General features: G+C 44.1%; 2 protein-coding genes across 2 annotated transcripts in view; both read left to right on the top strand.

The window, feature by feature from the left end:
• Positions 1 to 9,315, top strand: part of NAA15 (N-alpha-acetyltransferase 15, NatA auxiliary subunit) — a 36,995-nt gene extending 27,680 nt beyond the window's left edge. Inside the window, exons 14-20 of the mRNA XM_083571201.1 lie at positions 444 to 657; positions 1,562 to 1,755; positions 2,815 to 2,923; positions 4,183 to 4,281; positions 5,754 to 5,897; positions 7,496 to 7,593; positions 7,900 to 9,315. Of these exons, the coding sequence (XP_083427327.1) occupies positions 444 to 657; positions 1,562 to 1,755; positions 2,815 to 2,923; positions 4,183 to 4,281; positions 5,754 to 5,897; positions 7,496 to 7,593; positions 7,900 to 8,100 (1,059 nt within the window). The 3' untranslated portion in view covers positions 8,101 to 9,315. The remainder of the gene's footprint in view (positions 1 to 443; positions 658 to 1,561; positions 1,756 to 2,814; positions 2,924 to 4,182; positions 4,282 to 5,753; positions 5,898 to 7,495; positions 7,594 to 7,899) is intronic.
• Positions 9,316 to 9,900: 585 nt separating this feature from the next.
• RAB33B (RAB33B, member RAS oncogene family) lies at positions 9,901 to 23,974 on the top strand. The gene is made up of 3 exons (XM_083571938.1): positions 9,901 to 12,036; positions 13,582 to 17,073; positions 23,568 to 23,974. The coding sequence occupies exons 1-2, from the start codon at positions 11,794 to 11,796 to the stop codon at positions 14,020 to 14,022; spliced, it is 684 nt and encodes a 227-aa protein (XP_083428064.1). The 5' UTR covers positions 9,901 to 11,793; the 3' UTR covers positions 14,023 to 17,073; positions 23,568 to 23,974.
• The last annotated feature ends 463 nt before the right edge of the window (positions 23,975 to 24,437 follow it).

The following is a 24,437-nucleotide window of genomic DNA, read 5'->3' as shown; positions in this document are numbered from 1 at the left end:
TTGGAATCAAAGACATCATTTACATAGCATGGAAAACTACAGAAAAGAGGAGGAGAGCATGTGAGCCTATAGGAAATGCTCCTCATTTGCCAAACTGTTATTTGGAATTGCCTCTGATTTGACACTAGTTTTTGAAATACGTTCCAATCTAAGACTGCTGTATGCAATGCTTGCATAATGCCATATCTAATTTGGCCTTCAGAGTTGCAGAGGTTCAGTCCTGGCTTGCTATGAGAGAGCCTTTTGAACTAGAGATACCAGGGACTGAATCATGACTTTCTGTCTGGGTTGTGCATGATTTAGCACTATTATGGCCTTTTTATGCTAAATTTTGGGTTCTGCTCAATTGTGTTATCAGTGCTTCTGTTTATGGTTCTGAAGATTAGTTTTGGAACTTTTCTCATTGTACTTCCCCATGCTTACTAAATAACATATTTTGTTAGCATTTTGTAGAAATCACAGATGACCAATTTGACTTCCACACATACTGTATGAGGAAAATCACGCTTCGATCATATGTGGACTTGTTGAAGCTAGAAGATGTACTTCGACAGCACCCATTTTATTTTAAGGCAGCAAGAATTGCCATAGAAATATACTTGAAGCTTCATGATAACCCTCTGACAGATGAGAACAAAGAGCATGAGGCTGACACAGGTAGAAGCTGCTTCTAGTATTTTATGACTCAATTCTCACGCAATGTTAAACCGCACTTTAAAATAAAATTTGGTTTAACACACTCAAGCTCCTTGCTCCTTCCCTGCTCCTCACTGTGCCATGTGGGAAAGGAAACAAGCCAGAATCTGGCCGGTCATAATGATTGTGGTTTGTTTGGAGGAACAAAGATTGGCCTTTGCTCATGGTTTGTTGGAGAGAAACAAACCGGGAGATCAAGTTTGCACATTGCAAAGCAGTCTTGTTTCCCAGCTTGTTTCCTCTACAGAGCAGCATAGCCAGGAGCAAATGAGGAGTAAAGGGCTTTTGCAAGTTGAACCATAGTTTATTCTAAACTATGCTTTTTGTATATACTGAGCCATATTGTCCTTCTGTGTCATTTCCATTGCCATGAGGCACAAAATTGGTGGGGGGAGTTGTGATACTGTAAAAGGTGCATGTTGTGCTGTGCTATGCTTGCTTGTTTTTTGTATTTTTTATTAAAAAAAACCAGGTCAAAAATTTAAATATATAGCTTACATTTTAAGGAGTTGCAGTGTTATATATTGGCCATCCAATAACTTTTTTAAAACATCCTAACTATACATTCACATGGACTTCATATTCTGAAAATGTACAAATTAAGGGTTCTGCTTATTTTCTTGATCTTCTGGGATAAGTTACAAAATGTATATTGTGGCAATCCAAGTAGTTCTGGTTGAGGCTGCATTATAGATAAGCCACTATGCCTTTTCTAACGGAAGTCATCCAGGTTTGGGCCATGATTTGGAATTTGAGAAGACTTGTTTAGGAAATGGTATTAATAACCTGAGCTGCAAGAATCTAGGGTTTGTTATTTTTAAGGAATCGTTTTATTCATAATCAACAAAGTATTTTTTCTGTATAGCAAATATGTCAGATAAGGAGCTAAAGAAGCTACGTAATAAGCAGAGGAGGGCTCAGAAAAAGGCTCAGTTGGAGGAGGAGAAAAAGAACGCTGAAAAAGAGAAGCAGCAACGAAACCAGAAAAAGAAGAAAGATGACGACGATGAAGAAATTGGAGGACCAAAGGAAGAGCTTATTCCTGAAAAACTAGCAAAGGTATTCAAACTTGGGAATGTAAATTGTGTTTGAGCAACCATTTACACAGAACTATTTAAAGAGACTCCCACACAAAAGCGTATCACTCTAAAAGTGACTCTTGCATGCTGACTCAATCACAAGTAGCAGCTTCTGTCAGGGCATTTTCACAGTTGTTGTTCTGTTGCACTGAAGAATGAAACCAGAAACAGCTGAATCATTTGTGCTTCTTCAAGTGCTTTGAATGTGAACTGCTTCTTGGGGCAGGTGAGACTCTCTATTTTTAAAATACAGCATTATTTTCTTATTTCCTTTTTTTTTTTAAAAAAAGCAGTTTGTATTTGAAGTACTGGAGGAAGTGCTTTGACAAAATCCAAATCACTTTATTCAGCCCCTTCAACTGCATTAGGGATTTCCCAAAGGGGAACTGATATTGGGACTTTGGCTGTGCACGGTGCGCTCCAAGCAGCAGGACTTCGAAGCACCTTGCAAAGGGTATTGCAGGCAGCAGCTGTCAGCTGATTGGTGTTGTCTGTAAACCCCTTTTTGGCTCAGCTTCAACTTTACCTGCCTCATATATAGCATCATGTAAGTGGGCATGCCTCTGTGAAGATGAGTTTGAGGGCCAAATGTTGTGCTTTATCAGCATTTGAATTGGGTCCATTTAAGAACACATACACCTGTTTTATCTGGGATGTACGAATGAAGGCCTTATATATTGCAAGGAACCCAGTATAGAGATAATGCACATTTGCTCCACCTGTGTAGCCCAGGCCTTAGTGACAGGGATATCTAGTACCAGGAGGCCAGATTTTGCTTAAAACCACAAGATTTGTGTGCAGTGCTTTACTTTTGCCTGTAGAAATGAATAGCAGCCACTTATAAGGGATATGGACTGTATTTGTAGCCAGGAGTAAATCTGCTCCTTGCCTCTACTGACATTGGGCACTAAGAATGAAAGTTCTAGTTTCTTCATTGGTGTTTGTCAGGAAAAGCAGTGTTTCTGTCTGACAAGTGTTCTTCTGAAAAGTCCTCTTGCAACTTTTTCTGTTTTGTCACCAAAAAAAAATGCATGTTTAGGTTGAAGCTCCTTTGGAGGAAGCTATTAAGTTTTTAACTCCGTTGAAGAACTTGGTGAAGAACAAAATAGAAACCCATCTTTTTGCCTTTGAAATTTACTTCAGGAAAGGTAAGTGGAAGGTAGAATGAAGTGGAAATACACCAGTGTACAAAAGCAAGACTCATGCAGATGTTAGAAGGAGCAGGAGTCTTACTGTTTTCTTCCATACCAGACTGGGCCTTGAGATGGAGTGTTGAGACACCTTCCACACTTGGGTATCAGTTGTAATGAGTTGGCATTATTTTCTTAGGAGTTCTTTTTATAAACAAAGAATCCTCTTGTAAGTAAGTTGAGAACCCTGCACAAAAGGAAACCATGTTTCAGAAGATTACAGATTTTTTTCTCTTGCAGAATTGTTTTATGCATTGTTTGTGATTGCCAAGAGCTTGAGGACTCTGTTGGCCCTAAGGTGCTCTATACCAACAAATTTTGATTGTCAGAACTGACAGTCTGGAAGAAATGTTGACGTCCGGTATTTAGATTACATTTTTAAAAAATCTAACTCTCTCACTGCTTGGCATTTGGTATGCAAGCTAAAAGGCATTGCTGCCTCTTGTAGTATGTCAGGTTTATGAGGAAAAAATAGTAATCTTTATAAAACCAATAACTTTCCAGTATTAGCCATATAAATAAAAAAAAGAATTTCCTAAACATACCGTAGCATAGTTAAAATATTTCACGAAGCTAAGTCTTGATCCAAGGGCCCTGTACACATGGGGACACCCAGCCAGATGGGCGGGGTATAAAATAATAATAACAATAATAATAATAATAATGGAACATTTCCCCCCCCCCCCACATAGCTTTCCAGTCCAGCAGCTTCTCACAGTCGCTAAACAAATGCCTTTGGGAAGCCTCCAAGCAGGATCTAAGTGCAACAGCACTATCTGCATTATCATTATCAGACACTGCTTATAATGGTCCCCCAACTTCTAGGAGAAGCCTTTAGAAGGCAGAAGTGCTGTGCTAGAAAAGCTTCAGCTCACTAGCAGAAATGTTTTCCATTTGCACGAGAGGCTCTTTAGGTCCAAGCCAGCTTATTTGGTTTCATAGTTCCCAGAACTCACTGCATTTAAGTTGAATAAAACTTCTTAAATTGGTATATAGGTTGCATGACCATGGCATACCCCTCTGCTGAAAATGTAGAACATATAAACATAATGACCTTCATCTCATTTATTCTAATCATTATAATTTCAAATGTAATTATCTTGATCATAACATCTAAAGTATAATGAAGCTTTCTGTTGTATTTATTTGCTGAGTCTAATTCCCTAGTACATTAGAACATCTTGTAATGTGGTGCCAATTTATTTTGTCTCCTGCAGAAAAGTTCCTCCTTATGCTGCAGTCTGTGAAGAGAGCATTTGCTATTGACCCTAGTCATCCATGGCTCCATGAGTGTATGATTCACCTCTTCAGCAGTGGTATGAACCTAGCAATCATAATTCCAGATGCTATTATAGTCAGTCATACCTTATGCCTGATAAGGACTCTGAGCAGTTTACTCAAGTACAAACAGCAAAATTGATTATGTTTTCTGATTTGTTTTGATATTTCTTTAAAAGGAGTGCATGGATCTGTCCAGTTTCTCTCTCTCCTCCCTCGGTTTATCTTTCAGTTACTGCACAATACTTGCAAGTTTAAAATGCCTGGTTCAGTATGCTCCCTTTTATCATTATGGGCCTCTTCAGAGAAGGGAGGAAATTGCACAATACTAGGGTGTTGTTGTTTTTTTAGAATCAATATGTTGACGAAATACATGAGCAGTAAAGAAAAGAATGGCTGGGATTGGGGTGGGGCAGTGTTCTTGGAGATAGACAAAATGCAGGAAAGCTCTGCCCACAACTCTGTTTGGTTTCTCATTGTAAAGCAGGGCTTATCTACTTCCAAGTAATTATCAAATTTCACCCTGGAGAACGAAAACTTGTCAGAATAAACAGCACTGATCTAGACAGACCATTTCTGTCATTCAGTATAAAGTACAGTGGTACCTTGGTTTAAGAACAGCTTAGTTTATGAACAACTTGGATTAAGAACGCTGCAAACCCAGAAGTAGGTGTTTTGGTTTGCGAACTTCGCCTTGGAAGCAGAACATGTTTTGCTTCCTGTTTAGTGTGTTCCATTTGTAAATTGAGTCCCCCGCTGCTATGGGAAAGCACGCCTTGGTTTAAGAACCTTTGTTTTAAGAACGGACTTCTGGAACGGATTAAGTTTCCGAGCACAATTCAAAGTGTTGGTTCTGACCTTTAAATCCCTAAAGGCCTCAGTCCTGTATACCTGAAGGAGCATCTCCACCCCCATCATTCAGCCCGGACACTGAGATCCAGCACCGAGGGCCTTCTGGCAGTTCCCTCATTGCGAGAAGTGAGGTTACAGGGAACCAAACAGAGGGCCTTCTCGGTAGTGGCGCCTGCCATGTGGAACGCCCTCCCTTCAGATGTGAAGGAAATAAGCAGTTAGCTTCTTTTTAAAAGACATCTGAAGGCAGGGAAATTTTAGGGATTAGGGAAATTTTTAATATTTAATGCTGTATTGTTTTTAACACTTGATTGGAAGCCGCCCAGAGTGGCTGGGGAAACTCAGACAGATGGGCGGGGTATAAATAATTTTTTATTATTATTATTATTATTATTATTATTATTATTATTATTATTAGTTCATAAACCAAGGTACCACTGTAGTTCATGAGATTAAATGATTGATTTTTTAAAAAATAAAATAAAGCAAGCATATTGAATTAAGTGTCTCCCATTCTGCTATAAATTCAAAACTACTATTCATTTAACTCTGACAGGCCATCTTGGGGCTTTAATAGAAGAAGCAACTACAATCTTTAATAAGTGTATTAAAGCGTAACGTATTCTGCAGCAGTTAACTGTGTTTTCTAACATTACAGTTTCTGAAAGCAAAGATCTACCAGAAACAGTCAGAACAGTGTTGAATCAAGAAATGAATCGGCTTTTTGGTGCAACTAATCCAAAGAACTTCAATGAAACTTTCCTTAAACAGAACTATGATTCACTTCCACACAGATTATCTGGTATGTAATTTGCTGCATATTCCAAGTTTATCTTGGCAGTTTTTAATTTTGCTGCCTAGTAATGTACCACTCTTGGTCCTACATGTGAGATCTTGTCTACCATACCAATTGCATTCATGCCAGTTTATGGCAAGACGGCTTTGATCAATCCAAAAACATTAGAATGTATTTCTTTCAAAAGTCAAGAGTCAGGATACTAGAGACAAGGTACATGTTCAGTTTTATGTGAGGGATCAAATGTTTGAATGCTCTCTTATATTAAAAATAAACATCCCTGTGCAATTTTTTTCTTTTTAATGAAGTTTAGTCATTGGAAACCCAGTATTACACTGCTTCTTATTTCCATCTTAGAGCTGGGATGTCTTGACTGTTCCATTGCATAATAGATATACAGACTCATAATATTATAATTCTAGTGTTTCAGATTTTTTTAACTAATTCTTCGTAATGAGGTAGCTGAGCAAAGGAGGTGGCATAAACAAATGACTTTCACAGTTGCTGTCACAGGCTCAGCAAAAGTAGCACAAAGACGAGCTAGACCTTAAAGTAATGCAATTAAAATCCTACCTTTAGCAGTTAAGCATAACTAGTTAATGAGAGGAGTGTTTTGTAGTAGGCAGTTATCAAAGTAATGGGATATTGGTATTATGATACTAGTTTTACTAAGATAAGTTATATAGTCTTACCCAGTAGCAGGTTGATGATTCTTTCATAACATATGTAAAGGAGGCTTTGAAAGCACTGTACATGGTAGATTCTTAGACTGTGTAATGGTAACAGTTTATCATTTTTCAAAAAGGCTGCCTGAACCTTTTCTATTACTTGACATTAAGCCCTGGGTAGAAATCTGTGTTTGATGTTATTGCAGTTAGTCCCACTTATAAATTTTCCAAACAACAACAAGGCAAAATTAGCAACTTTGCTTTTGTTTCTTTGATAGATTAGGTTATCTCTTACTGTCAAGTAAGAAATTGCAGTTAAAATGTAACCTTTCTAGGTTGTGATCTCGCAATGCTGCATGCACATTTTCATATTTACAAATAGAGGCTTGGATCCTGAATTTCTCTAAACGGACAAATCCAGTTGGCGGAAGTGCACCCCAGCCCATGGAGCCCCTTGTGCTACGAAGACTTTGTGCAAAGTTAGGACGTAGGAAGCTGTCATATACTATTGGTTCATCTAAGCAGTTGCTCTGCCATTGAGTTAAAACCCTTCACCTTCGGGATCCTCCAGAACTTCTGTCGCTTCAGTCAGTGGGAGCTCCTGCTCAGTTGAAAGCCATTCCATTCATAGAACACTTCAGAGACAAGTCATAGGGTTTATAGAGCAAAGTGGAGGGAGAGTTAGTAAGCACTTCATTTCCCATTCCATACACCAGACCAGGGTATAAGATTCCTATCTTGATCCTAAACTCATTGGCTTTGCTGCAGTTACCCACATACTCAGGCCTTATTCTACCCAAAGGGCACATCAAGTTTACAAAATGGAAATGCCCACTTGCAAAAAACAGATTGGCCGCATCTGAAAGTAACTTTAAGAGATCACAGCCTTTTTGTTTCAGTTTTATGATTAACTGAATGACTTCCCCTCTCTCCTAGCTGCCAAAATGGTGTATTATTTGGATTCTACTAGCCAGAAAAGAGCTGTGGAGCTGGCAACTTGCCTTGATGAATCCCTCACAAACAGAAATCTTCAGGTAAATATGTCTGATATACAGAATGATTTATTATCTTAGCATCAGATGTACCTTTTCCAAATGATACAACAAACCCTTGGTTAAAAGAGCTTTGCAGTTAATGGAACTTGTAATATTTAATAAAATCTCTAGGGAGCGGAAAAAGCATCCTTTTCATAGTATTCTAATGTAAGGTAAGAAACATGTAAATATTAAACATTCAAGCAAGAAAATAATCTTTTAAAATAATGAAAACAGAACTAGCAGTAATGTGAATTGATACACAGGGTCTGTTAAAAGGATTAACACTGTGTTTTCACATTTTAGACTTGTATCGAGGTATTGGAAGCATTGAATGATGGTAGCCTTGGAGACTGTAAAGAAGCAGCTGAAATGTACAGAGCAAATTGTCATAAGCTTTTCCCTTATGCTTTGGCTTTTATGCCCCCTGGATATGAAGAGGATATGAAGATCACAATTAATGGAGATATATCTGCAGAAACTGAAGAACTGGCCAATGAAATATGAACTTTTTTAAAGGAGTGGAATGATTTTGGACCGTATCTGGTGTATAATATTTTTGTCACGCACCTGCTGAATTGTTCTAACCTACACAGAATGGAAGGAGTAAAAATGGTTGCCTTCAAAGTTTTACTTTTTTTATCCTGCTGACGAGTATATAATATAAAGTAACGTATTACTGGATATAGGTGGCTCAGTTAAAAGAAAAACTAAGCACTGCTAAAATTGAAAAGTATCCTTTATCTACATACCCCATTTTAAACTAATTTATATGGAATCTGAAGGCTTAACACCCATTGGAGCAGGTGTGTGGCAGAAATATTACTTTAAATTTGTCTTGTTGAGATGACTATCTCAGACAGCAAAAATGCTGTTTTAGCACTGGATCCTTTTCACTGAGCACAAAGAGTTGTTGGGGCTTTAACATCTGACTGATTTTGATACAGAGATGATTCTACCCTTTGGAAGTATGCAATGTGAATCACTATTTGCAGACAAACCTGCAATACATATATAATGCTGTTGTAGAGACTGGGACTTAAAATATGAAGCAAAATAACGAAACATAAGGTGTTCAATTAGCTTGTTGTGTCTCCGAAATTCACTGCACGTGATCAGTTTGGTGTTCTTGCACCACAGTTTTTAAATGAAGGAACCAGTTAGAACATACTTTGTTTTTATTAAAATTTGAAAAGAAATCAACACTGCTGTTCAGGAGATGAGCATGATGACAGCATCATTTGGCTGTACATGTTAAAACTGTAATGCAAGAACCAAATGAAATTATGCACTGTGATGTGGCACCAACTCATTAAAAAGACAGCATGTATTTTTCACGTACAGTGAAAATATAAATGAACATAACTATGGCTTGAAAATTCAAAGAGGGGAACTCCTGACTTCCAATTTGTGACTGATCGAGAGACTAATTGTTTAAAACCTCAGCAGGCCTTGTTCATGTTATGCAGAAAAAAGTGCTGCAGTTTAGATACCTCTGGAACTTTTCCACAGTGTCACAGGTTTGTAATACTTGAAGCCCTACATTTCTAAGAATATATTTCTTGCTCAGTTGTTTCAGGCAAGCCCATGACTTTGTAACTTTTAACGGGCCCGAGATTTTTTTTCAATAACAGACAAGCTTCTTATTCCTGCAGTTACAGATGTAATTTCCTTTGTCAAACATAAGGTACCAAATATAATGCAATAAAATGTTTTGAAAAAGAGCTGTGTGGCTATAGAATTTGCAAACTGCTGTCGGAAGAGATGTAGTGCAAGACCAGTGTAACATGATTTACTTATAATAGCTTTTTGTTAGTGTTGGTGAAATCCCACAATGCATAATGCAGCAGTGCTTGGAGACACTATTTCCCCTTCCTGCCCCTCTTCTCCAATAAAGCTAACCCACAATGGCTGCTGTTGTGAACAGTAATTTGCAACTTGGCAGTAATGGTTCCGTTCCTAGAGTTAATAGTAAATATCTCTGCAAAATACAACATCTTTTTGAAGACTACAAATTTAAATGAGAACTTTTATAAGCTATGAAGTTTGGGATAAGAAATCTAAGGCACAGTGTAGAAAATGGTAAAAATAATTTGTAGTATGAGAAACTTGACAGTTGACACTTCATGGTTTTCACTGCTGTACATCTCTTTAGAGAGATCATTACTCTTTCTGTGATAAGAAAAAATGTTAAAGGAAAGTATTGACTTGTCATTCATCTAGAGCCTTGCTCTTTTGGCATATATACATCTCTGAACAAAAGAAGTTTGTCATAACTTTGTGTTAACCGTACTACAATATTTTCATGGACTAATATTTCCAAGAAAATAATTTTGCTGTCTGCTACTGAGACACTCTGCTACATTACATTCAAACCAAGAGCTGAATATCACACCTAGACTACAAATATTCAGTGTTATCTATCTGGAAACCTTAGTATCCTACGTGCTTGTTTTCCTTCCCCTTAACTTAGCCACTTTATTATCCAGCAACCCTTCAGGAAATACTTGCTGTAGTCATGATGTTCCATGGGAACTACTCTAGAATTAGCCCTATTGTCTTTCAGGATGCCACATTATTTCTAGAGTGCTCTGCTAAGAGGAGATGGGTTTGGGTTAATAATTTACACCTTTCTTTTTCCTCTTCCAGTGATAGTTGGTCAACTAAAACTCTCTTAAGTGCTGAGATCCTACAACACAGATCACTCATTTGTGGCTTTTGTTTTTAGCAAGGATAGTATGTTTCATTATAGTTACAACTGTGTGATCTTGCAGTGACATAAATTTTGGAGGTAGGTATGTAGTGGGCATCATATACACATAAAAACTCACACAGTAATCTGGTCATTACCATTTAAGCAGCATGCATGCATACTTTTTGTAGTGGGTCATTAAAAAATGATCAGTGTAACCTATAGGAAGGCAAAACCAAGGCAGCCCAGAGGCATAATAATCATATGCTGGTCTACTTGGAAACGCATTTCACTGATTTTGGTGGTACTTGCTCCGTTGTAAGCAAGTATAGGGTTGTGTTAGGTTTTTAAAAATATATTGTCCACTTAAACAGGCAGAGGAGCTGAGCAAGGGGTGGTGCTCCATTGCACTTTGCACCCCCTGAGAAGCAAAATTAATTATGCAAAACAAGTGACGATGGACAAAGTTGATGGGTTTTTAGAAAAAGGAATATGAGGAGTTTGGAGGAGGGTTTCTGCTGAAAAGCACTGGTTCCAGCAGGAAAGTAGAGAACAATATGTAAATAGAAGCTACTGCTCAAAGGCTATTGCCCAGGATAGCTGATCTTTGCCATGAGCTGGAACTGCAGGTAAAAAATAAACACTGTTCCTGCATCTTTGCTAACTCTGTAGAAGGGCGATTCAGCAGGTTGACCTGAAGTTTCCTTTTTGGCAGCTGCCTACCAGTACCGAAATTCACTCTTCTATCTACCCTGCTGTTTAAAGGCGCAAGAGCGCGGTCTACTTTTTCACCCTTTTCCATCTGTTGTGGGAGCAACAGATCTTGGCTAGGAAGAGCCCTGTTGGTCCAGTGCTCAGCCGGAAGCTGATGTTCATGGCTTTCCCCACAGCTACTGTCAGAGGCGCTGCAAGTTTTAAAGCTTGGTCTGTGGGGGGGAATTGGCTTTTCTGGGAACTTTCTGCCCATCAGTCTCGCCGGGTCACTCCCGCTTGTATATCTGGGGACGAGAGAAAGAGACAGCCAGGGGTGTGAAACGCTCTTGTACTGAGGAAACTGGCACGAGCTTAGCGCGGGCCAACAATGACAGCCAGATGGCCGCTGCCGCCCCCAACCCGCCATTTAAAGCCGCGTCCATAACATCCCACTTCTCGCGAGCTTTCGTGTTCCCGTCGTCCCTGTTTCCCCCCGCTGAGGCGACCGGAAACGCCCCTTTCCACGGCCTCGCCTTTCTTCGCCTATCAGGCCCGGCCTATGCCGCGAAAGGGGCGGAGCTGTTCCTCCTACGTGGCTTAACACGCGTGAAGCGGCAGCCGCCGCCCTCAGGTGCGGAAGCGAAGCGGCTTGTCAGGGAGGGGGGAAATGGGCGCGCGCGCGAGCGAGCGACGGGGGCGCGCGGACTTTTTTCGCCTTCCCGCCGCGACGCGAATCCCTCCGCCAGGTTGGGCCTGAGCGACTAAGCCGCGAGTGACTCGGCGCAGCGGAAGGCGCCTTCGCGGGCCCGGCGGCGATGGCGGCGGCCGAGGTGGAGTCGTCGCTGGAGCTGAGCCTGTCGAGCAGCTACGCGGGGCCGGGGACGTTGCCCCCCGCGCGCTCCCGCATCTTCAAGATCATCGTCATCGGGGACTCGAACGTGGGCAAAACGTGCCTCACTTTCCGCTTTTGCGCGGGCCGCTTCCCGGAGCGCACCGAGGCCACCATCGGGGTGGATTTCCGAGAACGCGCCGTCGACATCGACGGGGAGCGCATCAAGGTGCGGAAAGCCGAGGTCGCCTCCTCGGGCTGCTTTTCCCCTGCCAGGCTGGGGCTGTTCCGCCGGCTGCCTTGCAGCTGGCGCGTAGTAGATGCAAAGTGGCAGGGAGTCCAGGGCTGCTGCTCCTTTAACAGGTGTGTGCAGAAAAGGCAGGTGCTTTGCCTCGGCAAGCGACGTCTGCTGAGATTTCCTCTGCTGCAATACTGTTACAGGTGCAGGTGGCGAAGGATTCCTGCATTGCCGCGGGTTGGACTAGATGACCCTCGTGGTCCCTTCCAACTCTATGATCTATGACCTCTTTTACACCAGGCCACCTGGCAGGACAGGAGTGGGCAACTCCAGTCCTGTTGCTCATCCATGCTGTGTGGAGCTGACACACGGCCAAAAATATGGAGGTCATTTGTTATACAGTGGTACCTCGGGTTAAGTACTTAATTCGTTCCGGAGGTCCGCTCTTAACCTGAAACTGTTCTTAACCTGAAGCACCACTTTAGCTAATGGGGCCTCCTGTTGCCGCCACACCTCCAGAGCACAATTTCTGTTCTTATCCTGAAGCAAAGTTCTTAACCTGAAGCACTATTTCTGGGTTAGCAGAGTCTGTAACCTGAAGCGTATTTAACCTGAAGTATATGTAACCCGAGGTACCACTGTACTTGTATCTCAGCTGCTTCCCCTGAATCAAGATTTGTGTTTGCAACAATCTGAGTGCAGTAACTTGAGGAAGTCGCCCGGTGAGCTTCATTGCTGAGCCCGAGGCTTGATGTTATAATTGCACCTGTAAACATGCTGTTAGTTGCACCTCTGAGCCCCTTGGTCTAACTAACTGTTGTTCATGTGCTGAGTGCTGAACATGTATTAACATCACACAGTTTTGGAGATGTGCTCATATTTAGTCATCTCATATTTATCCCAGTGTTTAAATAAGCTCACAAAAGTTTGCAGACACACAACGCTAGTTTGCTAGGGCCTTTCAGAATTCTTCATCCCACTGCTAGCAACATGTGGTTTCTATGCTGGGTGCAGAGAAGTAGAGCTTCCATGCACCCAGCTGCATGGAATTCCTGGTTACCTTTGGGTACCAGCTAGTGCTTAAATGGAAAGTTGTGTCATCCTTATACATGTACAGTTATGTTAAGCAATGACACCTCTGCTTTTTAATTGAAATGGAAGCATGCTGATTTTTAAATCACGTAGATCCTAATTAATACTCATGTCGCAGTGTGAATTTCTTGGCAAGCTCTTAATTCCTGCAATACCTTCATCTACAGTGAAAGACACACAATTACTAATATTTAGTATAACTTTTTGAAAAGCTGATGTATAAAAAGGTGTTTGCAGGGAGCTTCACAGCAAAAGTTTTCATTTATGTTTTGTTGCTGTTGCTGAGATATAAAACCACTGACCTCAAAGACCCTCATGAACAGAAATCATAGCAATATAAATGTACTGTTGAGTTAAAGTTGAAATTATGCCTTTCCACCAGCATGAGTGAAATCATTTTTTTTCTTGTTTCTCTCCCTTCTCTCCCCTTCTCGGTACATCCAGATTCAGCTCTGGGATACAGCAGGGCAGGAGCGATTCAGGAAGAGCATGGTACAGCACTATTACAGGAATGTACATGCAGTCGTTTTTGTATATGATATGACAAATATTGCCAGTTTCCATAGTTTGCCACTGTGGATCGAGGAATGCAAACAACACTTGCTCACCAATGATATACCCCGGATTTTGGTTGGAAATAAATGTGATCTGAGAAGTGCAATTCAGGTCCCTACGGACATGGCTCAGAAATTTGCTGACACTCATAGCATGCCACTGTTTGAAACGTCTGCTAAAAACCCTAATGACAATGATCATGTGGAAGCCATATTTATGACCCTGGCTCATAAGCTCAAGAGTCACAAGCCACTCATGCTTAGTCAGCTACCCGGTAACACAATTCACCTAGAACCTGCAGTAAAACCTGCCATGCCATGTTGGTGTTAGCTCACAGTATTTTTGCAGTCATCACTTTGGTCTGTTTGCCAGTGCTTTGAGAGTATGGTGTTGGTAATGTTCCAGTTTAGTAGAAATTACATTGAATCTGCTGGGCACTTTATTGTATGTCCTCACATCTGGATGTGTGCCACTCTTATCTCTGCACTTTGTTAACTCTGTCATCTAAATTACTGAAGATTTATGGAAGTTATATTTGTGAAGCTTGACTCTGGTCCCATTGAAGTAGCTTAGTTCTGAGATCTTTTCTCCACTAAAATAGAAATGTGTAGGTTAGGTCAAATCACTGATGCCTTTAGCATTCAATTTGAGCAGATCACGGTTCTATAGAAATCCAAAGAGTAGTATGACTTGATAATTTTAAGTGAATTACTTTTAGATAATTTGGTGAATTGATTTGTGAATTGTACTTCTATCACATGTCTTAATCATGCAATGGAATGAAGACTCGACTTGAGCACAAGTGTTAAGTCACCTCTTGCCTTCATCTCATTACTTTATCTAAACTCTAGGTTAGTTAATTATGAAAGCAAGTGAAGATCTACAGAGTTTACTTTCTGTGTAAAGTTATATTTGATTGGCCCTCATAGTTTTGTATTCTTTATATGTGAGACAGAAATGACTTTGGAAAAATATCTAGGGTTATCTTTTGCACAATAAAATGAAATCATGTGAATCTCATGGAACATAGGAAATTGCATTGAAAACTGAAGCTGTAGTGGATTGTTTATTTCTGATGTAACCACAGGAGATCAGAAAGTATCCACTCAATTGTGGCATTGCTCTGGAGGCGAAGCCATCAATAGGAACGCCAGATCTCGTCGTTCAGATTCTCCCTAAATATTGTAACACTTTTTAAAAAGCTCTAACGCAGTTCTAAAAATGTGTCATTTATATTCATAACATTATGATGTAACTTAAGGTGTATTGTTTGACTTTCATTATTAGCAGTGGTTATAACCTACACAACATACAAAATGCCAAAACGTGAGACTTGACTGGGGTATTTTTAGTACCCCAATGGAATACTATGAAGCAAATGGCCAAGGTAAAAGTCTTAGGAATGCATGGTTTATCCTACTAAAAACAAACAGTGAATTCAAATGTGGACTGCAAATAATATAGGGAAAATCATATGCTATTCTGTGTAGTTGACTCGCTATGTTTTGCTTTTGAAACAGCATAAAGTAGGAGCAACTGAACTTCAGAATCTACAATTTGTAAAAAAATAACTACTTGTGTGCCTTAGCTATGAACATATGGAAGGGGCGGTCTACTGTATATCATCCCATAGTATCAAAAATAAATACATAAAATATGAACGAAAGTGGCTGTTTTCCATAAGTAATATTAGCAGCTTGTTTTTAGTAACAGTTAAGAGGTATCTTCAAATCTATTTGCAGCACAGTGTGTCTGTCTATAAAGTGTTTAGAGCTGAACTTAAAAGATTTCTTGCTTGATGATTTTGCGTAGACATTTCTGCCATAACAACTGCCCTCCACCTCTGGGCAGCTCAAGCTAAAGGGATAAGGGATAGGTAGGCTTTCCTGTGTTCATTGTGTAACATGCACTACTGGCACAAGCGCCCGATTCAGCCTTCCAGTACTGAGTAATTGGCAAGTGGAGAAATCCTGGTGCCTATCTTCATCTCCTTGCACAAATATAGCTCCAGCCTTGTATATCTATTCTTGCTAATTAGGACCATCACCCATTAAAGAAATTTGAGCTTTTATTGACTAATAAAATATTAAAGCTGCAAATATTGAGGAAGGGATAAAACAGTTCTGTAGGAAATGGCATAATTTGTGTGAATGACATAATGGGGATTGATTTTAATTACGTTTAATCTTTGTACTCTTGCTCTTCCCTCCACTTGGAAAGCTCAAGCTGCTAACAGTAATGTGTTGTTAGAATCCTGTTAGCATTGGCTGCCACCTGGTGTTTCTTAAGTATTAAAAACAAATATTTTACAAATCAATCAATGTTAATCAGCTAAGACAGCAGGAGACAACATGGTTCCCTCTAGATGTTGTGGACTACAGCTGCCCTCAGTCCTAGTCAGCTTGGCCAGTGAGCAGGGATGATGGTACTTGTAGTCCAAAACATCTGGAGGCTACCACATTGGCTGTTTCGGAAGTAAGCACTACAAACCTTAGTATAAGTGAACCTTGTGTAGGAGTTGATCTTAACTCTGTTGTTCAGTACCATATTGTAACCTTTTTGATCCTCATTCTTCATTTATTTTACATGTGTCCTACATTTCACATTTCGTGTTAGCTTGCATATAAGTTTTGGTTACATAAAAAGGGAAAGCAATGGAATTCAAGATACCGTTACATATTATTCTAAGAGAATGGAGTATCAGTATTATAGGCTAACACTTAAAGAACAATTTACTTAATATTCCAAATCCAATTTGCTTATATCTACTGTGTGCTGCTTATTAAATGTCTTACTAAGTTTTAACCTTTACTGTAATGTTATTGAAGGCAGACATATTAGTACAATTACTGTAATTGTAATTGCCAAATACTAGGTGCTATTCTGTCGTACATTAGCATAGTGAAGTATAAAACACTAGCTTTTATGTTTAGGAAAATCTATTGATTGCACCTTAATCAGTAAAATGCAAGGAACACAATCCACTTGCATTGTGGGCCAAATGTGTGAGAGGATTGTGTCCAAGTTTATATAGGATTATTATTATTTTGCTTATAACCAGAAGTGACAGGGTTTTTCTTGTTTAGTTTTTCTACAACACTTGAAAAAGGGAAGTTCTTTTTACTCTGTTTTGTGTCTTTACTTTTGGTTTACGCACTTTCTAGAAACCATTTATTTAATACGAAGACTCTTCAGTGATTTTTAATGAAAAAATGTTCATAAATGTATATTTCTCAAATATAGTTTACACTCCTCTTTAGAGGACTCACCTGTTTACTTCATTTTCTTAACCCATTTAAGTAAAAGATAGCTTTTAATGCAAATGTAATTATAATGTATGCATTAAATCATATCCTAAAGAAAGTAAAAAATAAAAACCAGGTGTCAGAGACTGCCTCTAGGTCCCGGCTCACAAAGGACCAACGCTAGCCGGTAGAACAGAATAAAGTCTTTATTGAAGTATAGTTTCCATTTCCACATCTTAGCGTGCATCTCTACGTCTATTCCCTAGATCGGCGAAGTCCCATCTGAATCTCCGCCTCCTGTACACCAGTTCAAGACCCTAGCCTTGCTCCACCTTTTGCGTCTCTCCTTTCGCCTCTGGGTCCTACCACCCCCCGGGGTTCCTTCCTTCCTGGATGCCTCGGATGCGGACCCTTCGGATTCCTCCCCCTCCCTTCGGCGGGCTTTAGGACCTGGCTCCCTTTCCGGGCTGCTCATTGCGCCTCCCTCTGGTACATTTGAACTTGGCGCGCGCGCGCTGTCTCCGACCCTCCTCTCTACCGTTTCCTCGCTCTCTGACGCAGGCGTGGCTGCTGCCGGAGAGCTGCCTGTCGCTGGTGCCTGGAACTCCTCCCCCCTGCTGCTCTCTGGTGGAGTAGCTGGTCCGGATTTCCAGCTGCTGCTCTCTGAATCCCCTCTGGTCCCTTCTTCCTGGGGTGCCCCTCTTGGTAACCCCCCAGCTCTGCCCACGGGAGCCCCTTTCTGTGAATCCTCCGATTCGCTGGACAGACTTAGAGATCTCGGACGGCTATCATCGCTAACCTCTCCTTCCGATTCCTCGCCATCCGTTCCCTCTGCTCCTGAACCCCTGACATCCATCCCCCCCTCGAAGCCCCCCCTTCCCCCCTCCCCTCCTTCCGGTGTGGGTTCTGGGTGCTCCGTCGTGGCAGGGGTGAGTGCCGGATACAGTTCTTCCCTCGTGTCGTACATCACATCGAGCAGGTCTGGCTCGTCCTCCGTGCGCTCGTCGACGTCGATCTCCTCTGCTTCCATCTCCCTGCCTTCGTGTTCAAATCCCACGTCCTCCCCCAACACGTCCATGTCCATCTCTCCCCCGTTCCCCTCTGAGGGTGATGCCTGCCAGGGACCCCCCAGCCACTTCCTGCGCCACTGCTCCTCTGGTTGATTATCCCACCAATAGGAGCGGTCTGAGGCAGAACCCGAGGGTGAACCTTCCGGAGAGCGTATGTGTGGTGCCGTCTCCTCGTCCGAGTCGAACCCCTGGAACGTGCTGCCTGAAAGTGTGGGTGTGAAGAGCCAGTCATCGAAATACTCGGCTGGCATGGGCCTGTGTGGGAAAATGGCATGGAACTCTTCCTTGAGAAGAGGCTCGTCCAAGGCATAGCCCGGCACCCAACTGTTGGCGCTGGCCGGGGTATCCTCTCTGGCAAGAAGGTATTCTACTCCCTCTTCCCCCCATCTCGAGTCTAAAATCTCTGTGGCTTCGTTGATGCGCTCCCCTCTTGGCGACCCCCTTTCCCTGGGTCCTTCTCTGGGCGGATCTGGTGCTGTGCCTGGCTCGTGAAATCTATGCGGTGCTTTGTAGGGCGTGAGTACCGATCTATGGAAGACCGGATGCATTCTGGAACCCTCCGGAAGCGCTAACCGGAAGGCCACTGGATTGACCTGTGCCTGGACTTGGTAAGGCCCTAGCTGCTTATGGCCTAGCTTCTTCTTGGCCAACGATCTGGTCGGCACTGCTTGCGCTGCTAACCAAACCCAGTCTCCCACCTGTATGTCTTCCCCTACTCTCCTGTGTCTGTCCGCCTGCAGTTTGTATGCGTGCTTTGCCAGTTCCAACTGCCTCCTAAGCTGTTCGTGGACTTCCTGCAACTCTGACGCTAATTCTTCCGCTGCCTGCGGCTCCCCCTCCCCCACTCTCTCTAAACCTGGGAAGGTTCTGGGATGCCTCCCGTTGTTGGCGAAGAACGGCGTCACCCCCGTCGACACGTGCTTCGTATTGTTGTAAGCGAACTCTGCGAGGGGCAGGTAGTCCACCCACGTGTTAGGCTGCTGATTGGCGTAGCATCTCAGGTACTGCTGCATGATGGCGTTGACCCTCTCCGCTTGTCCGTTGGTCTGCGGGTGTCTCGCCGACGCTAGATTGATCTTGACGTTCAGGATGCCCATCAACTTTTGCCAGAAGTTCGAGATGAACTGCCGCCCCCGGTCGGATAGAATAGATCGTGGCAGACCGTGGACCTTAAACACGTGGTCTATGAACAGTTTGGCGGTCTGTTCTGCCGTGGCCACCTTCGCACACGGAATGAAGTGTGCCATCTTGGTAAACATGTCCACCACCACAAGCACTGCCGTCTTTCCCCTCGAACTGGGCAGATCCGTGACAAAGTCCAGGGCCACCCGTTCCCACGGCTCAGACGGCGTCTGCAACGGTTCCAGCAATCCCGCCGGCGGTTTGTGCACTGACTTGGCCCTTTGGCAGGTGTCGCATCTCGAGACGTAATCCGCTACTTCCCCCCGCATCTTGGGCCACCAAAAGTCTCTGGTCACTAGTTCTACAGTCTTTTCTCTGCCAAAGTGCCCGGCAGTGGGGGCGTCGTGTAGCTGCTGCAGCACCCTTGCGCGGAGGTCATTCCCCGGCACGTAGAGTGCTCCCTTGCGGATGAGCAAACCGTCTCTGATCTGGAACTCGTCGTCCTTCACCGTGCCCTTGTGCACCTCCTCCATCTTGGCTAGCGCGAAGGGGTCCTCCTGCAACGCTCGACGTACGGCGTCCAGATCCACGGTCGCCGAGGCGCAAGCCCACGCTTCCGGTGCGAAAATGTGCTTGGCTGCCGACGGTGCCTCCTCCTCGAGGTATTGCGGCTTTCTGGACAAGGCATCCGCCATGATGTTGTTGTCACCCGGGATGTACTCTATCTTGAAGTCGAAGTCCGCGAAGAACTCTGCCCATCTAATGTGCCTCTGATTCAGGAACCTCGCCGTGCGCCAGTACTCTAGATTCTTGTGGTCCGTGCGGACCTGCACTGTGTGTCTGGCTCCGATAAGGAAGTGCCGCCACGCTTTGAACGCTGCATGGATGGCTAGCAACTCCCTGTCCCAGATGGTGTAATTCTGCTCCGACTTGCTGAGCTTCCTTGAGTAGAAGGCGCACGGTCTCCAGTCCCCCTGCTGGTCTTGTTGCAACAGTACAGCTCCCACGGCTCTGTCTGAGGCGTCCGTCTCCACCCTCATCGGTCTGCTGGGATTCACATGCAGCAGCTGCTCCTCAGAAGCGAAGAGACGCTTGAGTTTCTGAAAGGACTGCTCCGCTTCCTCCGTCCAGATAAACTTCTTCTTCTTGGAGCTGAGCGTGTCGGTGATGGCCGCCGTTTGCATAGCGAACCCCTTGATGAACTTGCGATAAAAGTTGGCAAAGCCGACAAACCGCTGGACTTCCTTCCGATTGCGCGGGCTTTTCCAGTCCAATACTGAGCGAACCTTGGCGCTGTCCATGGCGAGCCCCTTGTCCGACAGTTTATAGCCCAGGAAATCCACCTCCGTCACGTCGAACTGGCACTTCTCCAGCTTGGCGTACAGCCTGTGCTCCTTTAGTCTCCGCAGAACTTCCCTGACATCCCTCTCGTGCGCTTCTCGCGACTCAGAAAATATCAGGATGTCGTCCAGGAAGCATACGCATTTCTTGTAAAGGAGTCCCGCCAACACGTGATGCATAAAGGCTTGAAAACAGTGAGAGCCATTCTGTAATCCGAAGGGCATAACTCTGTATTCGTAGGTGCCCAGTGGTGTGAACATGGCCGTCTTCCACTCGTCGCCCTCCCGCACACGAATCAGGTTGTACGCGCCTCGCAGATCCAACTTGGTGAAAACGCGTCCTTTCCTTACCGTCGCGAGCAGGTCGTCTATTTTGGGCATGGGGAAGGACGAGGGCTTGGTTTTCGAGTTCAAAATTCGAAAGTCAACTACAAGCCTCTTCTGGGGCGTGTCTCGCTTCTTCACAAAGAATACTGGGCTGCCCCCTACAGCTTTCGACTCCCGAATGAACCCTCGCTTCAAATTGTGGTCTATGAACTCCCTAAGTTCCTGCAGTTCGTCCTCAGACATGGAATACAGTTTCCCTGTTGGCAGCGTTGCCCCCGGCAGGAGATCAATCTTGCAGTCATAGGGTCTGTGGGGGGGCAGTTTGTCCGCCTCCTTCTCGCAGAAGACCTCCAAAAACTCCTTGTACTTGTTGGGCACCGCTTGCACCATGCCTAGGTGTAGCTGCGGTGCATCCTCTCGCTCCTCTCCTTCCTGGCAGGTCTGGATGCAGTGCGCTGCGCAGTAGGAAGAGCAGAAGGTCAATTGCCGCTGGTACCACGCTAATGCCGGGCTGTGCCTATCCAGCCAACTCATGCCCAACACTATGGGCGTGTCCGACAATTGGGTGACGTTGAAGCTGATGACTTCTCGGTGATTCCCAATTTGCATCACCATAGGTGGTGTCTGCTGCACCACCTGCCCCCCTAGCAGTTCCCTGCCATCCACTGTGACCACGTTCAGGGGCAGTGTGGCTGGCAGTAGCGTTATGTTGTGTTGTTGAAGGAATTCCAGTGCGATAAAGTCCGCATTACTGCCAGAGTCAATCGTAATCGGCACTTCTAAAGTGAGACCACTGGGCAGCTGGAGCGCTGCGGTGAGCTGCACCACTGGTTTGGGCGGGAGGGGATCCGTGGGCTTCAAAATCTCTGGGGACTTCTTCACTGACTCGCCTGGCTGGCCCCCAGTGCTTCCGTTTCCCTGCCGTGGTTCACTTTGCTGAGTTGCTCCCATTACTGTCATTGAAGCTGCAGTGTGCTTGTGGAGCCTCTGGGGACACTCTTTCGCCATGTGCTTCGAACTGTCACAGATGTAACACTTCCTGTTCCCTCTAGGCTGCTTTGTTTTGACTGCTCCCGGTGTTAAGGCTCTGGTGGCTGATTGAGCTCTAGCACCGCCGATCTCCATTGGCTCCTCCCCCCCTGCTTGCGGAGGCGTTGATTGCGCACGCGCGACATCCCTGGGCAAGAGGGAGGGCACTCTGGCTGGTGTGCGTCCCCAACGCCCTTCTCCTCTGTCCCAAGGGCGGTCCTCCAGCCTCACCCCCACTGCAAGCGATCTGTCCACCACTTCCTGGGTGCTTTTGGGTCTCTCCCCCCGCGCAATCTCATCCTTGATTTGGGGGTTCAATCCTTCCCAATAAAGATCTCTAACGGGGGGGGGAATCCTTGTCCCACCCCAAGGCATTGACCAATGCAAAAAAGCGGGAGTGATACTGCCTCACGCTGGCTTTCCCTTGTCTCAGCTCAAATATGTCCTTACGGGCAATGTCAATGTCTATTTTCGATAGAAAGCAAGAATCCATCGCTTTAATGAATGCAGCTGAACTCTGGAGCGCTGGGTCCATATCTCTCCACAGATTGCGCAGACATGCTTTCGCGTCTCCATGCAAATGAGACAAGATAAACCCCACTTTTTCTTGCTCATCTCTAAACTCTTTCTCCAGCAGTTTCAGCGCAAACTGCACGTCTGCTCGGAAATTGGGGTACTGCTGCAAATTCCCATCAAAGTGAGATACAATGCTGCCTCCAGTCCTTCCCAACCCGATTCCCTCGGATCTGGAACCCGTTTGTGCCTGCTTAGTAAGCACTTCCAACCTGGCTTGGAAATCTCGGCATGCAGCAGCCGCTTCATCCTCTCTTTTCCTGGAGGCGATTATCTCTGCGCTGAGCTGCGTTACCGCTTCTCGCAGGGAAGCAATTTGCTCTTCAGTAGACATGTCGCTTGACTTTTGTGAGCTCCAAAGGCACCAGTCCTCTTTCCTCCCTGCTTCGCTCCCCACACGCCGCTTGAGTCAAAGAGAACTGATGAAAACTTCACTTGAGATGGGACTTACTGTCAGAGACTGCCTCTAGGTCCCGGCTCACAAAGGACCAACGCTAGCCGGTAGAACAGAATAAAGTCTTTATTGAAGTATAGTTTCCATTTCCACATCTTAGCGTGCATCTCTACGTCTATTCCCTAGATCGGCGAAGTCCCATCTGAATCTCCGCCTCCTGTACACCAGTTCAAGACCCTAGCCTTGCTCCACCTTTTGCGTCTCTCCTTTCGCCTCTGGGTCCTACCACCCCCCGGGGTTCCTTCCTTCCTGGATGCCTCGGATGCGGACCCTTCGGATTCCTCCCCCTCCCTTCGGCGGGCTTTAGGACCTGGCTCCCTTTCCGGGCTGCTCATTGCGCCTCCCTCTGGTACATTTGAACTTGGCGCGCGCGCGCTGTCTCCGACCCTCCTCTCTACCGTTTCCTCGCTCTCTGACGCAGGCGTGGCTGCTGCCGGAGAGCTGCCTGTCGCTGGTGCCTGGAACTCCTCCCCCCTGCTGCTCTCTGGTGGAGTAGCTGGTCCGGATTTCCAGCTGCTGCTCTCTGAATCCCCTCTGGTCCCTTCTTCCTGGGGTGCCCCTCTTGGTAACCCCCCAGCTCTGCCCACGGGAGCCCCTTTCTGTGAATCCTCCGATTCGCTGGACAGACTTAGAGATCTCGGACGGCTATCATCGCTAACCTCTCCTTCCGATTCCTCGCCATCCGTTCCCTCTGCTCCTGAACCCCTGACACCAGGGTTCTATAATCAGAAGGAAGAGGGTGTTGAAGAATTAATCATGTGGCCACAACATATAGGACAACATCCCTGTATTGCTCCCAGGATAGGTCTGGTAACTAATGTTGGATTTCACCCATAAATACTGATGAAATGGTTATTTTGAAACTGTTTAAACTGCTATAGTATAGTATAGAATTGTTCTATCTTATTATTGCAAAATAACATTGAGCATTGTCATCTTATCGGCATCAGTTACGTTGATAGTATCTTAAACAGAGTGTTGTTAATCCAAAATGCTTCCCCATTTAATAATGCTTCACCTACAAAATGTCAATTGTTCTTTCTAAAAGCAAAAGGAAAGATTTATTTAAATTACCACAAGTACGTGCCACTGTCTTAAACTAATAAATGCTAGCAAGTAAAATTCTGCTTTCGTCTCATTTTTCCCCACTGTAATTGCCTGTCAGTTAGAAACATTCACATTGTTATGAGTGCTGTGAAGCTTCCATGTCCTGAAAGATTCTTGCTTGCCTCAGGCAGCTACACCTATGGCTATTTAAAAAGTGTTTTATTGCTGGAGTTATATATGTATTTGGCTTTTAAAAATGAATCTGTGGAAGAAGACCAATGGGCAAGATTGGATATGTTCAAATTGATTTCTTTAGGCCAGATGAAGCATATGATATGAAAGCTGATGCCTCTTTGATGAAATTTTGAATTATGGTGCTGGAGGAGACTCTTGAGAGTCCCATGGACTGCAAGAAGATCAAACCTATCCATTCTTAAGGAAATCAGCCCTGAGTGCTCACTAGAAGGACAGATCCTGAAGCTGAGACTCCAATACTTTGGACACCTCATGAGAAGAGAAGACTCCCTGGAAAAGACCC

This window comes from Podarcis filfolensis, assembly GCF_964270895.1.
Source record: "Podarcis filfolensis genome assembly, chromosome: 9".
NCBI lineage: Eukaryota > Metazoa > Chordata > Lepidosauria > Squamata > Lacertidae > Podarcis > Podarcis filfolensis.
The sequence above is the reverse complement of the archived record's forward strand: the minus strand, read 5'-3'. Positions and strand labels throughout refer to the sequence as shown.

Excerpts from the sequence above, each read along its gene's own strand:
- RAB33B (XM_083571938.1), top strand. The coding sequence starts at position 11,794 with ATGGCGGCGGCCGAGGTGGAGTCGTCGCTGGAGCTGAGCCTGTCGAGC. Across the intron at positions 12,037-13,581 it reads TCGACGGGGAGCGCATCAAG|ATTCAGCTCTGGGATACAGC; the intron begins GTGCGGAAAGCC and ends CGGTACATCCAG.